We start from the raw sequence: 16,722 nt of genomic DNA on the forward strand, positions 1-16,722 counted from the left end.
AAAAATAGAGGGAAAGTGTGAGATTTTCAAAGCAGAATTTTTTTTTTCATTACAATCAATTTTTTAAGAATCCATCGTGTACGTTTATTTAAATCCCAACCTACCAATAGGAGATCAAGGAATTTCATTTGGGCTTGTTTGAGAAAGCTGTTTGTTATTTTTTTTTTTTTTTTTTGAATAGTAATAAGAATTGGTCGATATGATATAAAGGTGAAATGAGTTTTGAATTTTTTTTTTTTTTTTAAACCCAATCTATTAATTTTGGTCCGGTGAACGAAATCGTGTCTCCTTTACCGTGCACACATTGATAAAGGGTCGAATATTTTATTATAACATTGAAAGAAATATGTTAGACAACATCAAGATATATAGAACATTGTATGTGACATGTGACAAAGTCCAAAATTCCAAAACGTACCCGAAAAGCTACCCATTCCAAATTATTTATTTATTTCGTATTACCTAAACTTCTAAATTAACCAATCAAGACCTATATATATATATTCAATCACAGTAGCAGTGACAAAAGATGTCTCATTTCCATGTCCCAACATCACATGGAGAGCAACCCTCCTGTGCAATATCGGAGATTTGAACTCCTGAGTCATATATTACCCCAGCCTTCCAGTTCGCCGGAAGGACACTCTTTTTGGCCCAAACCCACTTTCCGTCGTATCCACCCGTCACCACAAACCGGAACTGCAGTGGCCCCAACGGCACTCTGCTCGTGTCCCACACTGCCCCATGATTCCGACTCATGAAACCCCAGTTCGAAGAACCAACCTAGGAAGATTGCAACAATGTTACTTCAGCATGCTTAAATTTATTGAGTAACGATATTTAATTAGTAGACTGCTATACGAATATGAAAATTAGCTCTTAATTGCTGATTCAATCGCTAATTTTTGTTGTCACATCGTCAAAGTATATGACATTCGGATAACAGTATACTAAATAAATAATAGCTAAGCTTTTGGCTCACCTTAGCTACATCAACACTAACTATTTCTGTTTGACCACCCTGATACAGAAATTTGATGGCCAAGTACTGTGGGTTTTGGCTTGATTCCTCCACTCTCAAGGCCAAATTCTGATTCTTGTATTCACAAGGCACCCTGCAGGTTGATGCAAACAACAAGTTAGGCATGTTTGGGAGGAGCATAAAAAGTATTTTTATTAAATAAAAAGTTGTACAAAACAAAATAGCATGTTTGGTAAAAAAACTCAAAAAAAATACTTCTCGAACATTTGGCTCTTAAAAATCAAAGGAAAAAAAGTCAAAACACATTTTTAAAAGAAACTTGAAAATATAATGAAAAAATTACAATTTAACCTTCAAACTGCCGGTCGTTTTACAGATAGTCTCCCGAACTACTAACGTTTGGACTCTAACCCAAGCTACCAATTCCTTTGAAAATATAATGGGAAAATATAAAATCGGTCGTTGTTTTCGAAAGCATCTATGCACAATCATATGATTATGTTATGCATATTTGACCGTTACTGACATTTATTGTGCTTGATTTTTGTCCAAGGGGACAATGGCAGACTCGGCTGAGCCTAAAGTATTATTTAAAGTTGGTCCACATCTGGACTTTTATATGTCGTGGATGTAACAAAACCATTCACTAGACCAGTATATATATATATATATATATATAAAAGAAAGAAAAAAAGAAGAAGTTCAAATTGATCTTATTGTTTACAATTTTGGCCTAAAAGTGAGAGCTGATATTGAAATCTCATGATATCCTTACCTCTTGTATTCCACGTCCACAATCCCAAGTTTCAAAATGTGCTGGCCCAGACCCTTTCGAGCCATAGCCATGAAAGCTCTGCTGCTGAGAACAAAGTCTGTCTGGTTATTGTGATTGAGATCGGTCAAAATCACTGTAGTTCCTTTTCCGCTACAAAGAGTTGTGTTCTTGCATCTTATCTGCCAATGGTGCCCCCCGATCGATCAAAACAAAGTTTACACACAGGACATGCAGGAGATAAATTAAAGCATAATTAGCAAACAAAAGAAAAAAGGTACGTACCTGAAAGCATGCTCCACAACCAGCTCCATCTTTGTACAGGGAAGGAACACCAGCTGCAAGGTTTCCACTTTTGAAGCCCAATGCCAAGGACCCATACCCACATGCCCCAGCTGCATCAAATCCACAGAACAACAACAACTACCCACTTAATATTTCACAAAAATATCATCTGGGTTAACTTCACTTTCTCCATTCCAAGGTGAATTATCATGCGGGCATTAATCAAACAGATGTGAGAAATCAGGCCGGAGCAAAGAAGAATAAAAAAAAAATAAAAAAAAAATTGCATCTTACATGAAAGAGCTGAAGCTTTAGAGAAATAGGCAGCCCTTGTTTGGTGGACGCAACGATCACAAGCAGTTGCAGATGATGAAATAAGAAAGAAGATAAGAAAGCAAATGAAGAAAGCCATTTTGTTGATTAATTTTGATCAGAGATGAGTGTGGAGGAGGAGCAAATAAATAGCTAGCTAGGAAGATGAGTGTGGACTCCAGGTCAGCATTTCCAATAAAAGCTTGGACAGATCCTTTTATATGGTTCAAAGGGACTTGAATATATTTGTCAAACTATTACGTGGGGGTGGCTTAAATAAGAAGGAAAGGCATTGGTACAAACGCGTGGGACAAAGAAAAATGGGATGGGGTCATATGGACTCATGGGGCCTCTCTCACCGACTCCCTCCTGCGGCCTTTGCACAAACAGCTGTGCTGTGGAAACTGGAGACGTGTGCTGTGAGATAGCATTTATGTGTCTTTCCCACTCTCTCAATGGATGTGTTTGCCAGGGGACAAACTTTTTGCAGTTTTTTGTCACCCCTTGTATTTCTTTGTTTGACTTATAAGCTTTTTCAAAGGTATTTTGTTTAGGTAAAACTACAATTAAACTCTTTTTTTTTTTTTAAATTTATATATATATATATATTTTTTATCATTTTTGCAATCATGATCTCAAACTTTAAAAAATGTTAATTTAAAGTATCTATTTTTTCAATTTTTTCCAATTTCAATAATCCGTTAGAATTTTTTTTTAAATCCTGTCAAAATTTTCAGAATACTCCAGATTTTTTTAGGGAAAAAAAATTGCAAAGATTTAAGTATTAGTAAGAATTTAATGGAATTTACAAAAATAACCATGCTTAAAATCTTTGAAATTTTTTTATATTTAAAAAAAAAATGGTATTTTGAGAATTTTGACAAGATTTAACGGAAAATTCTAACAGAATGTTGAAATTGAAAAAAATCTGAATGATGGATACCCTAAATTGATACATTTTAAAGTTTGAGATTATGATTGTAAAAGTGATGAAAGATCAACAGTTGTAAGTAAAGTCTGTCTTTTTTTTTTTTTTTGAAAAAATATTTTGATGTAACAATGTGAAATTACGTGTTTGTTAATGCGCTCCCCAAAAAAATGTTGTCAAACGGGCAATTTTATTTTATTTTATTTTTAAGGGTATCACCATTAGGCCTGCCTTAACTAGGGGGGCAAAAAAGTACTAGGTGGGATTGGGCCGGTTTAGGATAGAATTTTAATTTTTCTTATGTTTTGGAATGAGATTTTGTACACAGTTACATACAACAAAACAAAACTTCGAACGCAAAATGGTTTCTCTCCCTTTGAAAGTGGATGTTACTGTATGTTTTGATGGTCTAACCATTGTTTGAGGAGGTAATTAATACTTCATATGACGACTAAAAGAAAATAGTTTTTTTTTATTTTATAACTGTTGGGTACGTATGGTTATGTATGACTCAACCCTAGAGCTAATATTTAGCTTGGGGAAAAAGGGTCACTTCTACTGCTCTACAAATTAAGCTATATATATATATAGAGAGAGAGAGAGAGAGAGAGAGAGAGAGAGAGTATGGGAGAAAGGAAAGAACACAAAAAAAGTTTGGTGAAGATGATGATTCTTGTTAATGGAGTGCTAAGATAAGAACAAAGTCTACATGAAGCCCCACATGTCAAGCAAGAATAATGCCAAACTTGAACAGCTATATATGGTGGCCTTCCGAAGGGAACCTTCTCTCTTTTTTTTTTTTTTTTTTAAAAATTCTTTTATTATTATTCATATAATTCTTCTGGTTAAGGTGCCGGGTAATCAGGAAATTGCAAGCAAGCAACAGCTCAGAAAACCCCCAAAAACAAATTCCAAATATTTTTTATAGCCTTATTTTAGCTCTCTAATACCCACGTGCCCAATTATTTTCCAAGATCCTGCAAGTTTTAGTACAGTGTCAGTGCCAACATACATGTAAGGAAGCCCTTAGGAAGGCAGCCTGCGTGGTCTTTCCGTCAAGTAAAAGTCGGCGTTTGAAAACTTTTTCAAAGACAGTGGGTGTTGGTGGCATCATCATCATCACTTTTATGCAAATGGATTCTTGGGTGTATACAACTGCAAAGCATCATCAATTTCAAAGCAGTAAGATCCAGCTGCCACAACAATCAAGTTTATGGAATTTGGATACACTATATATTATATACATTATATCAACTATTTAATTTTATAATTACTATCTAATATGATATTAAACTCCTCCATGAATGTTCCAACATTATCATATTCATATAAAAATTGCTCTCTACACTAGCTTTAGTGTAATCGAAAAGACCAATCATATCGCCTTCACCTTGTCATCTTATTCCATTTGTTAATTATTTTAGAAGATATATATATATATTTTTTGAAAAAATATTTTAATGTGACGTAAGAATAAAAATAGTTTTAAATGTCTTATATTTTATTATTTGTTAATGTTTTTGTTTTAAAATTTAAAAACAGAAAAAAGAAAAAAAATCAAATAAAGCATCATAAACTTTGTTAAATCACCACTTATTCTAAATTTATAAAATAAAGACTTATAAGTAAGGGTATACATGCGACTACGGATGCAATTATTTGCAATATCCGCACCCGAATTCATAAAATTTGGATATTACTTTTAGACATCTGCATCTGCCTTATATTATTACTATCTATATCCGCTTTGTTATTGCGGTTATTAATTGTAGTTATTATCCGCTATTCGCATATTAGATAATAAGCATTTTGAGCCTTCTTTGAGTTTTTATTAAGACATATTTTAAACGATTTTAAAAATAATTTAGGCTGATTTTTAGTGTTTTGTGTTTGTTTTAATTTTTTTTTTTTTAAGCCCCAAACTTTTGAAAATATATTGATTTATTGATTTCACATTATTTTTTCATTTTAGCCCAATTATTATACTACAAAGCAATACAACCAACCAAACTAATGTAAACTTGCCCATACCTAATTTGGTTGCCATTTTTATATATATATATATATAAGGTTGGCATATGGCGGATAATTACAGATAAAGGGTAATGGATAACGGATACGGACGGTTATTATTTGCCTGTATTTATAGGCACCACACTTAAGGTTGACACTGTTTGAATTGTGAGGGAAACCATCCACCATATATTCCATGATTTGATTAGGAAATTCGCATGCTTTGGAAGTGTCTCGAGAGGATATAATAATTATACAAGGGGGTTTTAAGAAAAGACAAACTGTGGAACCCATAAGAGTAGCCACCCAAAAGCATGAAGCAATCGTAGAATTATATGATTAGAGTTTGATAATAGGCTAATCCTAGGATGACCCCCCCACATCAATAGGGTAGGTGAGGGGGCTATCGTGTCCTACTCCAAGTGGTAAATCACAACCACTACAAAATGACTATATGGACACGTATTCTGATTTGGCGGCAGGCTCAAACTCCTAGTGGGCTAAGGCTTTTTATCCACCCAGCCCAATATCTCTCATAAAGTCTATTAATTTCACTGAGAAAGTGAACAAATGGCAATCAGTTCAAGTTCTCTTTCTCTCTCTAAAGCAATTACCAAAAAAAAAAAAAAAAAAAAAAAAGAAGAAGAAGAAGAAGAAAAAGAGAAAAAGAGAAAGAAATGGGAGAAATACATCATCTAAGTTGACGTGTTTTGTCGGTACGGCATAGAGGACAGGAATCATATATATATATATATATACTAGGTTCGGCAGTCGAGTTTGAAAGCGCATGCTATGGTCTTTGTAATGTCTTGAACCCCTCACAATTTGTGATGAAATTGTTGTTTTAAGAATGCAGAGTTGGAAGGATGCTCAGTTGAAAGTTTATTTTTGTCGGTTAATGTTTGATTCTGTTGTTTACAACCTTTGAAGAAACCGTAATGCTATTCGTTATGTTAATCATCCAAAAACTAAAAAATAATTACTCAAACAGATTGTATGGGAGGTTAGAATTAAGATTCTCTTTAAAGGTAAGTTTAATGCCACCAAGAGAAATATTAATTATCATTTGCAGGATTTTGAGTTTAGATAGGATTTTAGTTTGATTTTGTTGTGTTTTTTTTTTCCGATTATTGTCCTCTTGTTGAATTCTTTAGGTGGGTTGTTATCTTTTGCTTTAGCTTTGCTAAAGTTTCTTTGTAATTAAATACTTTGCTGATAATCAAAGTTACTCAGTTCATCAAAAAAGAAATACATCAGCGTGGATGGAGAAGGATTGAGAAACATAGCAGATCAGGACTTCAAGTTGTAGACAAAACAAGAAAAAGAGAAGAAGAAGAAAAGGCTAGAAAAGGAAAAAAAAGAAAAGGTGGGGAAGGAAGAGGGAGGTCTCTCTTTCCCAGTCTGAAGTGACAAGGAGGAATCAAAGCAAAATCTGTAGAGGAGAAACACTAGAGGGACGAGAGAGAAGAGTGCTCACTGGAAAGCTCTCAAAAGAGAAGACTTTTTGTCATAATCAGTTCAAGTGTTTAACAAAAAGGAAAAATATTATCTGATGGAGCGTAACCCGGCTCTGATACCAACTGATATAATGTAGGTCTAGTCGATCGGAAAAACAACAATATTAGATTACTTATCCTTCTCAAAACCAAAACAAATTAAGGATTTTAAGTAAAGCAAGTAATAAATCACTCTTCATAATAAAAAACTACAGCTATAATCGCCCATAACGAGTATTTATAATAACTAAACTCTTGAACCTAATAAAACACTGAAATAAAGTTAGTTTATCAATTTGGCACAATTTCTTCCAAACGGGCCCACTTACTCGTTCAGTCGAGACTTGTGATAAAGTAAAAACTCAAAAATGACATTCTTATCCGAACCTGTTTCGAATGAATTTTCGAACAAGCTTTTCGGGTCATGTTTTTGTTTTATCTTGACGGCCCGTTTTAACCCTAGAATTGAAAATTTGCATGAAATATTATTTTGTAGCCCTTTGAATAATATTTACAACGCCACAAAATTTGTCTCTCTTTGATGTTAAAATTACAAAATATGATATGTTTATTAAGACTGATCTAATTGAAAACTGGCGTACGCCATTCTCTAAAAGTCGCCTCACGTATAATTACTTAGATATCTCAGGCCAGGTGGTTCGGTGAGAAACCCATTTTCTCATAAGCATGTTTTTCACAACCCAATGAGTAACTTCATTTAATTATAAATAAGCTAGTGCTTTATATCTATTTCAACGAAGTATCTCGATGAAGCTACTAGGAAGAATACAAACTGAGAAAATGGAGAGCAAACTGATGTTTTTGTCCCACTTCTAAAATTAGTCTCACATTTGATACATGGATTGTAAAACTAGATTATTTAAGTGATTATAGGAAGTTTCAATCATAATATTAACTAGTTTTTATGGATAGTAACGCAAATTTGACTAGCGTTTTTTTGGATTGTGACAATTTTTCTCCTATTCTCACAGTTGAATTTCTCATTTCACTTGTTGAACTAACCCTTGCAAGCATCATTTAAATTGAAACATCATACAAGTATGATTGAATCTGATTACAGATTTGAATGGAAACACTATTTGTCAAAGTTGGTAGCCTTTCATTCTTGAAACTAATAATTTTCCATACTGAAGTATCACAAGACCAAGACTTTGAGGGCCTAGTAGAAAACCATAACATAATGTCCTGTCACTAGAACCTAATTGTGTGGAACCAATGAAGCAAATCTGTACATGCTCTAAATTTTTTTTTCCTACTTTAAACAAAGGAGGGTATTGTAATTTGCCACAATCTACAGCCATGTCTGTGTGAGATAAACAAAGAATTGCTCTGCAGCCTTGAGGAGGAGCAAAAATTGTTGTCTTGTGTAAACTTGCAACTGAGAAAATGTCAGCTTGCCTTCTCAGTCAGGATTGAAACAAGCTCTGACTGGGCTTTTTCCAGAGCACTCGACAAATTTTCAGGCTTCCTCCCGCCTGCCTGAGCAAAATTAGGCCTGCCACCCCCTCCCCCACCACACAACTTAGCTATAGGCCCTATGAACTTCCCTGCCTGTACTCCTAAATCAACGACTCCAGGAGTGAATGCAGCAACCAGACTAACCTTCCCTTCCCCTGGACAGGAGCCCAATACGACAGCTGCTGGATCTTCTAGCACATCCACCAGATACTCCGCCGCACTTTTTAGTGAATCAGCATCAGTATCATCCATGCACTCCACTAATACCCTGATATAAAAGTTTATCAAAGAAAAATCTTAATATTTTCTACACAGAAATGTTATTTTGATACTTTTGAGATTGTACTTTATATTAAACTTCAAAAAGAAGATGATAAGGAGACATTTGATGTATCAGGCTACTTCACATCTGTAGCGTTTGAGCTCACAGAGGTTTTATTAAGAAACTATAAATGATGATGATGCAATTAATACTTCACCAAGAATGTTAGATTTCTTGGCCTATAATGTGCATACCTGATTCAATAACTTTATTATGCTTCCTGCACTTCATATCTATTATTTCTAGGTGAGAACTCGTAAATAAAATTTAATAGAAAACATTAAGGTTACGTTTGGTACGCGGAATGACTATTCCATTAAGAAAATGAATAGCTTTCATTGAAAATGGAAAAAAGTGGAATGAAATAGCCATTCTCATTGCCCACAAGGGAATTCCTATTCCTGAAATTGAGGAATAGCTATTCCACTCAAAATTGAGAGAAATAGACATTCCCTCATGGGTAATGGGAATGGTTATTCCAAGTGTTAGAACCTTATCTTTTAGTCTAACATCAAGGCTATTCTATTCAACCTTCTTTCATTCCTAATAAAAACTATTCATTTTTTTATAATGGAATAGCCATTCCGCGTGCTAAATGTATCTGAAGATCTTCTCTTTGGGGCGAGGGGCTGGTTGGAGCGGGAAAACTTGAGGAATCCAGCTGTAGATGTAGAACTGTGGCCATTTATGTATGCAGGCACATACCTTATCTTTTTTGAGGTTCCCACTGGGAATGCCTTGCTTGCAATAATTGATGCTTTGTATTCTGCTGCTTTTGATCGCAAAGCAGAAACTTCATTTCTTGCCATCCGTAACTCCTCTAGGAGGTTTTCTACCCTGGTTGTTACTTCTTCAGCTTTGACCTACAAAATGAAACTTTAAGTATATTAGAGATCCTAGTTCTATTCACAAAGGGAATGTTTTAAGCACTGGACAGCATTCGAAAACTGGTGACCCGAAAAATAGAAAAGCGAAAACTAATCCTACAGAATCCCTAGTACAATCAACTAGAATTAGAAAACAGCAGGAGGAAGATGGATAATGAAAGTGCTTCTATTTATTATTTTCATAATGTCAGCAATTTTCAGTAGCTTGGGGATTTCAACAAAGTTTGAACTCACAATTAGAATACAAACAATAAAGCAGATGTTACTTGCAGGCATATGTATATTGTTAGAATATAAATTCACTATTTCCTATCAGCTTACCCTTTTAAGACAATTGATGGTTTAATAGAGTAGTGATTCTGAGTTCGAATCTTGACTTCATAAGTTTTTTCATTTCAGTTTTAAATATAATACATGTTGGGCTTCACTTATTATGGAGAAGTTTGAGCATATACACGAGTGGGAGTAGTAGAAATTAACTAATAGATTAAATTTATTATTTCCTATCATCTTAAGTTTTTGAAATAACTGGTGATTTAATAAATATTAAATATTTCTCTTAAAACACACCATGCTTTTCCAGCAAAACAAAGAGAGCATTGGCATAAGTTTTATATTTGATAATAAGAGTGTTCAAAATAATAATAAAATAAACCTTACTTTGAGAGTCGAACATAGATTTTTCATATGGTAATCTCTAGCATTGACATATTCAATGAAAGCTTCACCAGCCACAGCTTCTATACGTCTAATTCCAGATGCAATACCCTGCTCTGAGATTATTTTGAAGCCACGTATCTCAGAGGTATTGCTAACATGGGTCCCACCACAAAGTTCCATTGATACACCTGGGACCTCTACAACACGCACCTAGAACACATCAAAGTATTAGAAAAAAGAAAACTGATAAACTTGTTTTGTATTGCATGTCCAATATGTCTCCAAAATGTCCTGTTGAATGTTGAAACAAATATATATTGTGCCATGACACAACCTCTGGAATTTTTTGAAGTATAAACTTTATACTAAACAGATACTACAGAAGAAGACATCATAGAGACAATCACTTAAGAGCATCGAAGAAACACAATAATTCAAGGGAAAAGAAAATGAAAGCAGTCCTGGCCAAGAGTTATGATCTGTTTAGAATCGTGACTGTTGATCGCTGTGTCATCATGCTCGTTATAAACTATAAGCTGGTAAGATTGATCAAATTTAACATTGTTGAACCAAGAATTAATAAGAACAAAACCATCTTAACGAATAGTCTTGAACCCTTTTATGATCGTCCTAAGATGTTACACTTTCTCAAACACACTCTTTATGAAGCATTTATGGAAGAAGCTTAGCTGAACTAGTACACAGGTAAGCCAGTGATGTTGGCAAAAATTTGTTATTAAAACATTGAAGAAGTTCAAACCTGTTCTCCATATTTTTCCCCAAACATTGCAATAGCCCCATCTCTTTTTGCGTCAGCAAGAGGCATGACTTTAGTTTGAAGGAGTGTTGCATCCCCAATCCATCTGTTAATTAGTCCTTCAATTTCCATGAGCTCACTGTCAAGAAGTGGTCGGTGGAAATTGAAATCAAATCTGAGACGATCAAAAGAAACCAATGAACCGGCTTGTGATGTTTCCTGCCCTACAACTTTCTTAAGTGCAGCTTGTAGCAAATGAGTAGCAGTATGATGAACCTGGAAAATACTAAAGAAATTTAGATAGCAAGTTCAAGGAGTTTCACAATAGATATATAAGCCAAAAGGTGTGGCATAACTCTATGTGAATAGCGAGTACCGTCTAATAAACTTCTAATATTTTGACTTTCCTACCTTCCAAATCAATTTGAGGTTGAACAAAAGCATCAGTGAATAATAATTAGTTAAGCTCCCCTCTAATCTGAAGATTGTGTTATAAACTTCATAATTTTGGGAAAAAGAAAAGTTGAACCCACAGTTGAGCCTGTACCTTAGCTCGCTGCCTCAGTTTAGCATCTACCGCTGCTTCCACTTCTCTACCAACCTCTAGAACTCCCTCTCTAATAGTACCCTTATGAACAAATATGTTACCAAAAGATTTTTGGACATCTTTTATCTCAACAACAGCTTTCTGTAGGCTTTCACCATTGTTGAAATATAGAAATCCATGATCTCCAATTTGACCACCTGATTCAGCATAAAATGGAGTCCTGTTCAGCAGAACTTCTACATCACTTCCTTCAGAAACCTGTATCACAGGGTTCCCGTTCACGAGAAGGCTTTCCACTACCGCTCTAGCATAAAGGGTGTCATATCCAAGAAATTCAGTGTCAGGTACATCTTCTGCAAGATCTGCACCATTTCCAACTGCAAGTTTAACAGCACTATGTGCAGCCTGAGATTGGCGCCTTTGGTTCTCCATTTCGATATCAAAACCATCGATATCTATACTGGCACCACGTTCTTCAGCCACTTCTTTTGTTATCTCAACTGGAAACCCATATGTGTCATACAAAAGAAAGGCGTCTTTGCCGGACAAACAAGGTGCAGTTCCATTTTCTTTTGCACTTAATAATGCATCAGCTAGCATTTCATCCAGCAATTTTTCTCCTCTCTCCAATGTCTGTACAAAACGAAGTTCTTCCCTTTTCAACTCCTCAAGAATACGGGATGCTATGTCTTTTACATCCGCATCAATAAGTGTGCTTAATTCTATTACTTTTTCCGCAACGACTGGTAAAAATGCTCCTTCAAGGTTACCCCTACCATCCCCCTTTATACCAAGCAACCTGCCAGTACGGACAGCCCTTCTGATGAGGCGCCGAACAACATACCCTCTCCCAATGTTTGATGGGAACACCCCATCTGATATGAGATATACAATTGCACGCAAATGATCTCCTATAATCTGATAACAAAAATAAATAAAAGATAAATATACAGAGGAGTCCTGCACATTTGTTACAAAAAAGAGGAAAAAAAAGTCTATATTGAAACAAGAACTTCAAAGATTTTGCAGCTTCAGAACAGATAGCATACTTTAAGCTTCATCTTGGTATGATCCTTAGCAAGAGCATATGACACATTTGCCAATTCTGAGGCCTTCTCTATAATGGGATAAATCAAGTCAGTCTCGTAGTTGTTTGGAACCTGCAGGGAAAATATGATTTCCATGAATAGAACTTTTGTTGGTTGGACAAGCTCCATTGATTGAAAACTTCCACTCCCATTGAAGCAGTAATTTTGCATTGACACAAAAAGAAAGAGTGTCCATTCATTATTTCTGTAATGAGGCAAACACAATGAATACCTTCTGAAGGATGCGAGCCAAACGCTCTAGACCAAGCCCAGTGTCTATATTCTTCTGTTTTAATGGTTCGAGCGAACCATCCTCTTTTTTGTTGTATTGCATGAAAACCAGATTGTAGAACTCTATGAACCTAGTATCATCTCCAAGATCCTGCAAATCAAATTCATCCCATAATGTAACAGAAAATTGAAAGCACTAACATAAACTAAATCATCTTGCACCCATCAAAACACAATGAAAAGATACAAATGAAGAGCCTATGAAAGTCACTTGAACTTATCCAATACGCACAGTGTCTAAAATTCCCTTCTCAGGATGGAAATCATAATAAAGCTCTGAGCATGGACCACAAGGACCAGTAACTCCACTATTCCAGAAATTGTCATCTGCACCCATCCTCTTTATATGCTCCACAGGAACCCCCACCTGAGGCAAAAGCCAGAGTCATAGAGTTTACATGACCGTAAGTTCATACAAAAAAAAAAGGAAGTCATGTTGGCATTTATGAGGATGATCACATTCCTTCCCACCAAAAAAGATAAGATACCGAAGAAAAAACAAAAGAGCAATTACAACAAGACTTTATTATGTCTCTTTGTAAAATACAGATTAAGATACATACAGAATTACATGGAAAACTATATGTACACCCAACAAATAATGTTAGAGCATAATCAGAGAAAAGCTTAATATGGGTTAATCGCATATAAAAACATATAACTAATTATGAGCTCCTGCTTGACTGACCTCATGACGCCAGATTTCAAAAGCTTCATCATCGTCTTCATAAACACTAACCCATAGTCTGTCAACTGGCAATCCGAATCTGTAACCAATAAGTACTTAGTTAATGATTTTCTTGCGGAGAAAAATAAAGTATGATGAAATACTATACTAACTTTTCCTTCCTCTTTTTCTCTGATAGAAAAATAATAAAAATGCCTGAGCACACACACAAATTGGATCTTAGCAAGAAATTGCTTATACCCTTAAGAACGTCAAGCACATCACATGCGCATGCGCACACACACACATTGGATCTTAGCAAGAAAATGTTTATATCTTTAAGAAAGTCAAGCAAATCACTTCTTTCATCAAGGACATTTCGGTGATGAAGACTTGATTTTCAGTTGAGATTGGGACGCCCCTATTATAGAACATGAATATCTTGCCCTTGCGTAATTCAGCATCATATGTAATTTTTGTGTGCATGTACAAACACACACACACAAGTAGCTTGGATAATGTTTCTGTTGTATATACTAACTAGTGGGTGCGGGCACGAACAAACACACACACACACAAGCAACCTGGATAATGTTTCTGTTGTTTATACTAACTAGCAATGAAACCTTCTGCATAACAACTAGAAATCATGCTTCAAGCAAGAAGCACAACGTATGAGTTAATGAACCATTAGTGTCACAAAATTCATGCATACTCCACTGTTGAAAGCTCCCATGCCCATTTAATTGCTTCCTTCTTGAAGTAATCTCCAAAACTGAAGTTTCCAAGCATCTCAAAAAATGTGTGATGTCGAGCTGTTCGACCCACATTCTCCACATCATTGGTACGTATACACCTTTGTGCAGTCGTAGCGCGAGGAACCTGTCTGGGAACCTGAAAAGAATACGCTAACACTGTTAAAAAACAAAACTAAAAAATCTCTTCAAAAGTCCTTCATGCCATTTAAATCATTTGATTCTGAGAGTTAATATTGCCTTCTTAGATTGTTCCTTTTGATTTCAATGGAAATATTTTACGAGCCTGACATTAGTTTAACAAGAAGTTTCTGCTAACCTTTCCAAGGAATATAGGCTTGAATTGAAGCATTCCAGCAATTGTCAGTAGAACTGTTGGATCATCCGGCACCAGAGAAGCACTTGGAAGAACCTTGTGACCACGGGAAGCATAAAAATTAAGGAATCGACGGCGTATAGAATCCCCACTTACAGGTAGGTCCTTGGATGCATCCCCCATCAGTTCCTCAGTCATGGGCTGTATTGATGCTGAAAAATCATGCAGTAAATTTCATATGCTTCGAAGATGGAAGCAGAAGGAAATTTAGAAGCTCTTAAAAATAAGTTATTACACTTAAATACAGCAACCTGATGTACTTCTTGAGTGAAATTGTATGCGCCGTGCTTCCATGAGTTCACAATGACCACAGGGCAAAATACTAGGAGAAAAAAGGGTAATGGTTCTCGTGAAAAGACCTGCACAATCTCAAAGATAAATATCAGAAAACTCATTCATCAACCTGAAGAACTTAGCACAATGCTTTGAAGTTCCCATCAATTTATTACAATGTGCCGCAACAAAATCAATTATTCAAGGGAAAGAATTATAGTGTAAAAGCAGATTCCTAAATACCAAGCAAGTACAACAGAGAACACTCTCAATATAGAGAAACCCTATTGTATAGAATTCCAAAAATTAAAGAAAAAGTTAAAAAAATCAAAATCTTCCCATGTAAAGCAAGATGTCCTACCTCAATATTCTCACAAGTCCTATCAAATAAGTGTAATCCTTTAAAAAACTTGACCCCTTTCTTTTGCTAAAATCATAATAACTTCAAATAACAGACAGTAACAATGAGCCCAAAAATACAAAAATTAAACTCATCCAATCTCTCTTCAGCTTCCTTTTGGGTTTTCATTCTTCCCACAAACTACGAATCTGGGTTTTTTTTCTTCTCTAAATTAGTTGATATACTGCTTTTTCAGAAAATTTTATATTGGGTACAATAGAAATTTTACATCAATAAAATGAATTCAAGTCTTAACAATGATTGACGTCAAAATATGAAGAACACCAACTTCAAATTATGAACAAAACAAAAAGTACATATTTCATGGGAAAGAAAAAAAAGCGAGATGGAGCTCATTGAGTAAACAAGCAGTTCACAGTTTTTGGTCAAGTGGGTCTACCGAAAATGAAACAAATTAAGCTCAAATAGCAGTAATTATAGTAAAAATCTGTAATTGGAATGGTTTCTGATCAGAGAACGAAGGGAAAAGAAAAACGCAGAGTTGGAGAAGACAGTACCAGTGGAAAGCGCAAATTGGCGGTTTGGGAGGATTGTAGAGGGTGGTTTGGGAGACAAGCATGAAGATGGAAATGGAATGAGAGCCTTGCTTCCATGGCTGCTGCGTAAAGAGTATGGGAGCTTCAAGCTTTCCATGGCTGTCTCCCTGTGGTTAGTTTGGCTGTGATTTTTCAAATGGACGTTTATATACGTTGGTGCGGATGGAGGTGGATAAGCGGCTTTTGAGAGGTTCACATTTTCAGAGCTAATTCAATCTTAGTTACGGAAAATAATAATAATAATAATAATAATAATAATAATAATAATAAATAAATAAATAAATAATAAAATTAGGGGTTGTTTCATTTTATTTTATTTTCTTTTTTTGGGAGGTTCACATATTGGTGTTTATTTTTTTAGTAATGCTAGAATATATATTTTTATCTTGCAATTATCTTATAATGTTAACGTAGAAGTCCAAACCAACCATTAGATTAGTCTTTGTCCAAAAAAAAAAGAAAAAAAAAAAAGAAGAAGATTCTTAAAGTTGGAATACAAATATAATATATAGCATTTTTACTTTTTTTTTCTATTTTTTTTTTTCCATTGTTCATTTTTTTGCCTTTTTTTTTTTTTTATAATTAATATAATTATAACTAACCATCAATCATCGATGGGGCGTTTCCAATGGGTAGCTCAATCAGCTGGGGATTACGCCTCGTAAAGCAGATGTCAGTAGTTCAAATTTTTCTCTCCTCTTTTGAACATGTGTAAAAAAAAGAAAAAAAACATCGATAGGGCATTGGTAGTTGAAATTTAAGCAAATGACTTAACAAAGTGGTTAAAGAGTTTCTCTGGGTGGCTCAGGCTCAAATGAAGGCCTATTGGGCTTCTGGATGACTTTTACCGAATGAGGAATGTGGACTTCTTTACA

At 35.0% G+C, this 16,722-nt stretch overlaps 2 protein-coding genes across 3 annotated transcripts; both read right to left on the reverse strand.

The window, feature by feature from the left end:
* Positions 1–304: 304 nt before the first annotated feature.
* Positions 305–2,564, reverse strand: LOC133882642 (expansin-like A1). The gene is made up of 5 exons (XM_062321850.1): positions 2,334–2,564; positions 2,040–2,149; positions 1,758–1,936; positions 983–1,115; positions 305–783 (listed from the first exon to the last, which is right to left on the reverse strand). Exons 1-5 carry the CDS (start codon positions 2,449–2,451, stop codon positions 535–537), a joined length of 789 nt encoding a protein of 262 aa, XP_062177834.1. The 5' UTR covers positions 2,452–2,564; the 3' UTR covers positions 305–534.
* A 5,323-nt stretch (positions 2,565–7,887) lies between these two features.
* LOC133882069 (alanine--tRNA ligase, chloroplastic/mitochondrial) lies at positions 7,888–15,987 on the reverse strand. 2 transcript variants are annotated; one of them, XM_062321174.1, is made up of 13 exons: positions 15,809–15,985; positions 14,869–14,976; positions 14,561–14,769; positions 14,202–14,380; positions 13,508–13,586; positions 13,052–13,186; positions 12,761–12,910; positions 12,490–12,600; positions 11,441–12,358; positions 10,897–11,169; positions 10,137–10,346; positions 9,295–9,452; positions 7,888–8,535 (listed from the first exon to the last, which is right to left on the reverse strand). In XM_062321174.1, exons 1-13 carry the CDS (start codon positions 15,942–15,944, stop codon positions 8,199–8,201), a joined length of 3,003 nt encoding a protein of 1,000 aa, XP_062177158.1. In that variant the 5' UTR covers positions 15,945–15,985; the 3' UTR covers positions 7,888–8,198. The 2 variants fall into 2 exon arrangements, with proteins under 2 accessions (XP_062177158.1, XP_062177159.1); XM_062321175.1 differs by lacking the exon at positions 7,888–8,535 and having other exon boundaries at positions 9,310–9,465; positions 15,809–15,987.
* Positions 15,988–16,722: the final 735 nt, after the last annotated feature.

The sequence above is a fragment of the Alnus glutinosa genome, chromosome 11, assembly GCF_958979055.1.
Source record: "Alnus glutinosa chromosome 11, dhAlnGlut1.1, whole genome shotgun sequence".
NCBI lineage: Eukaryota > Viridiplantae > Streptophyta > Magnoliopsida > Fagales > Betulaceae > Alnus > Alnus glutinosa.

Coding starts and splice junctions, on each gene's coding strand:
- LOC133882069 (XM_062321174.1), bottom strand. CDS start 15,944: ATGGAAAGCTTGAAGCTCCCATACTCTTTACGCAGCAGCCATGGAAGC. Junction 12,359..12,489: donor ATACCAAGATGAAGCTTAAA/GTATGCTATCTG, acceptor TTTTGTTATCAG/ATTATAGGAGATCATTTGCG. Junction 8,536..9,294: donor GGAACCTCAAAAAAGATAAG/GTATGTGCCTGC, acceptor CTTTTATATCAG/GGTATTAGTGGAGTGCATGG.
- LOC133882642 (XM_062321850.1), bottom strand. CDS start 2,451: ATGGCTTTCTTCATTTGCTTTCTTATCTTCTTTCTTATTTCATCATCT. Junction 2,150..2,333: donor TAAAGCTTCAGCTCTTTCAT/GTAAGATGCAAT, acceptor GATTTGATGCAG/CTGGGGCATGTGGGTATGGG. Junction 784..982: donor TTAGTGTTGATGTAGCTAAG/GTGAGCCAAAAG, acceptor CAATCTTCCTAG/GTTGGTTCTTCGAACTGGGG.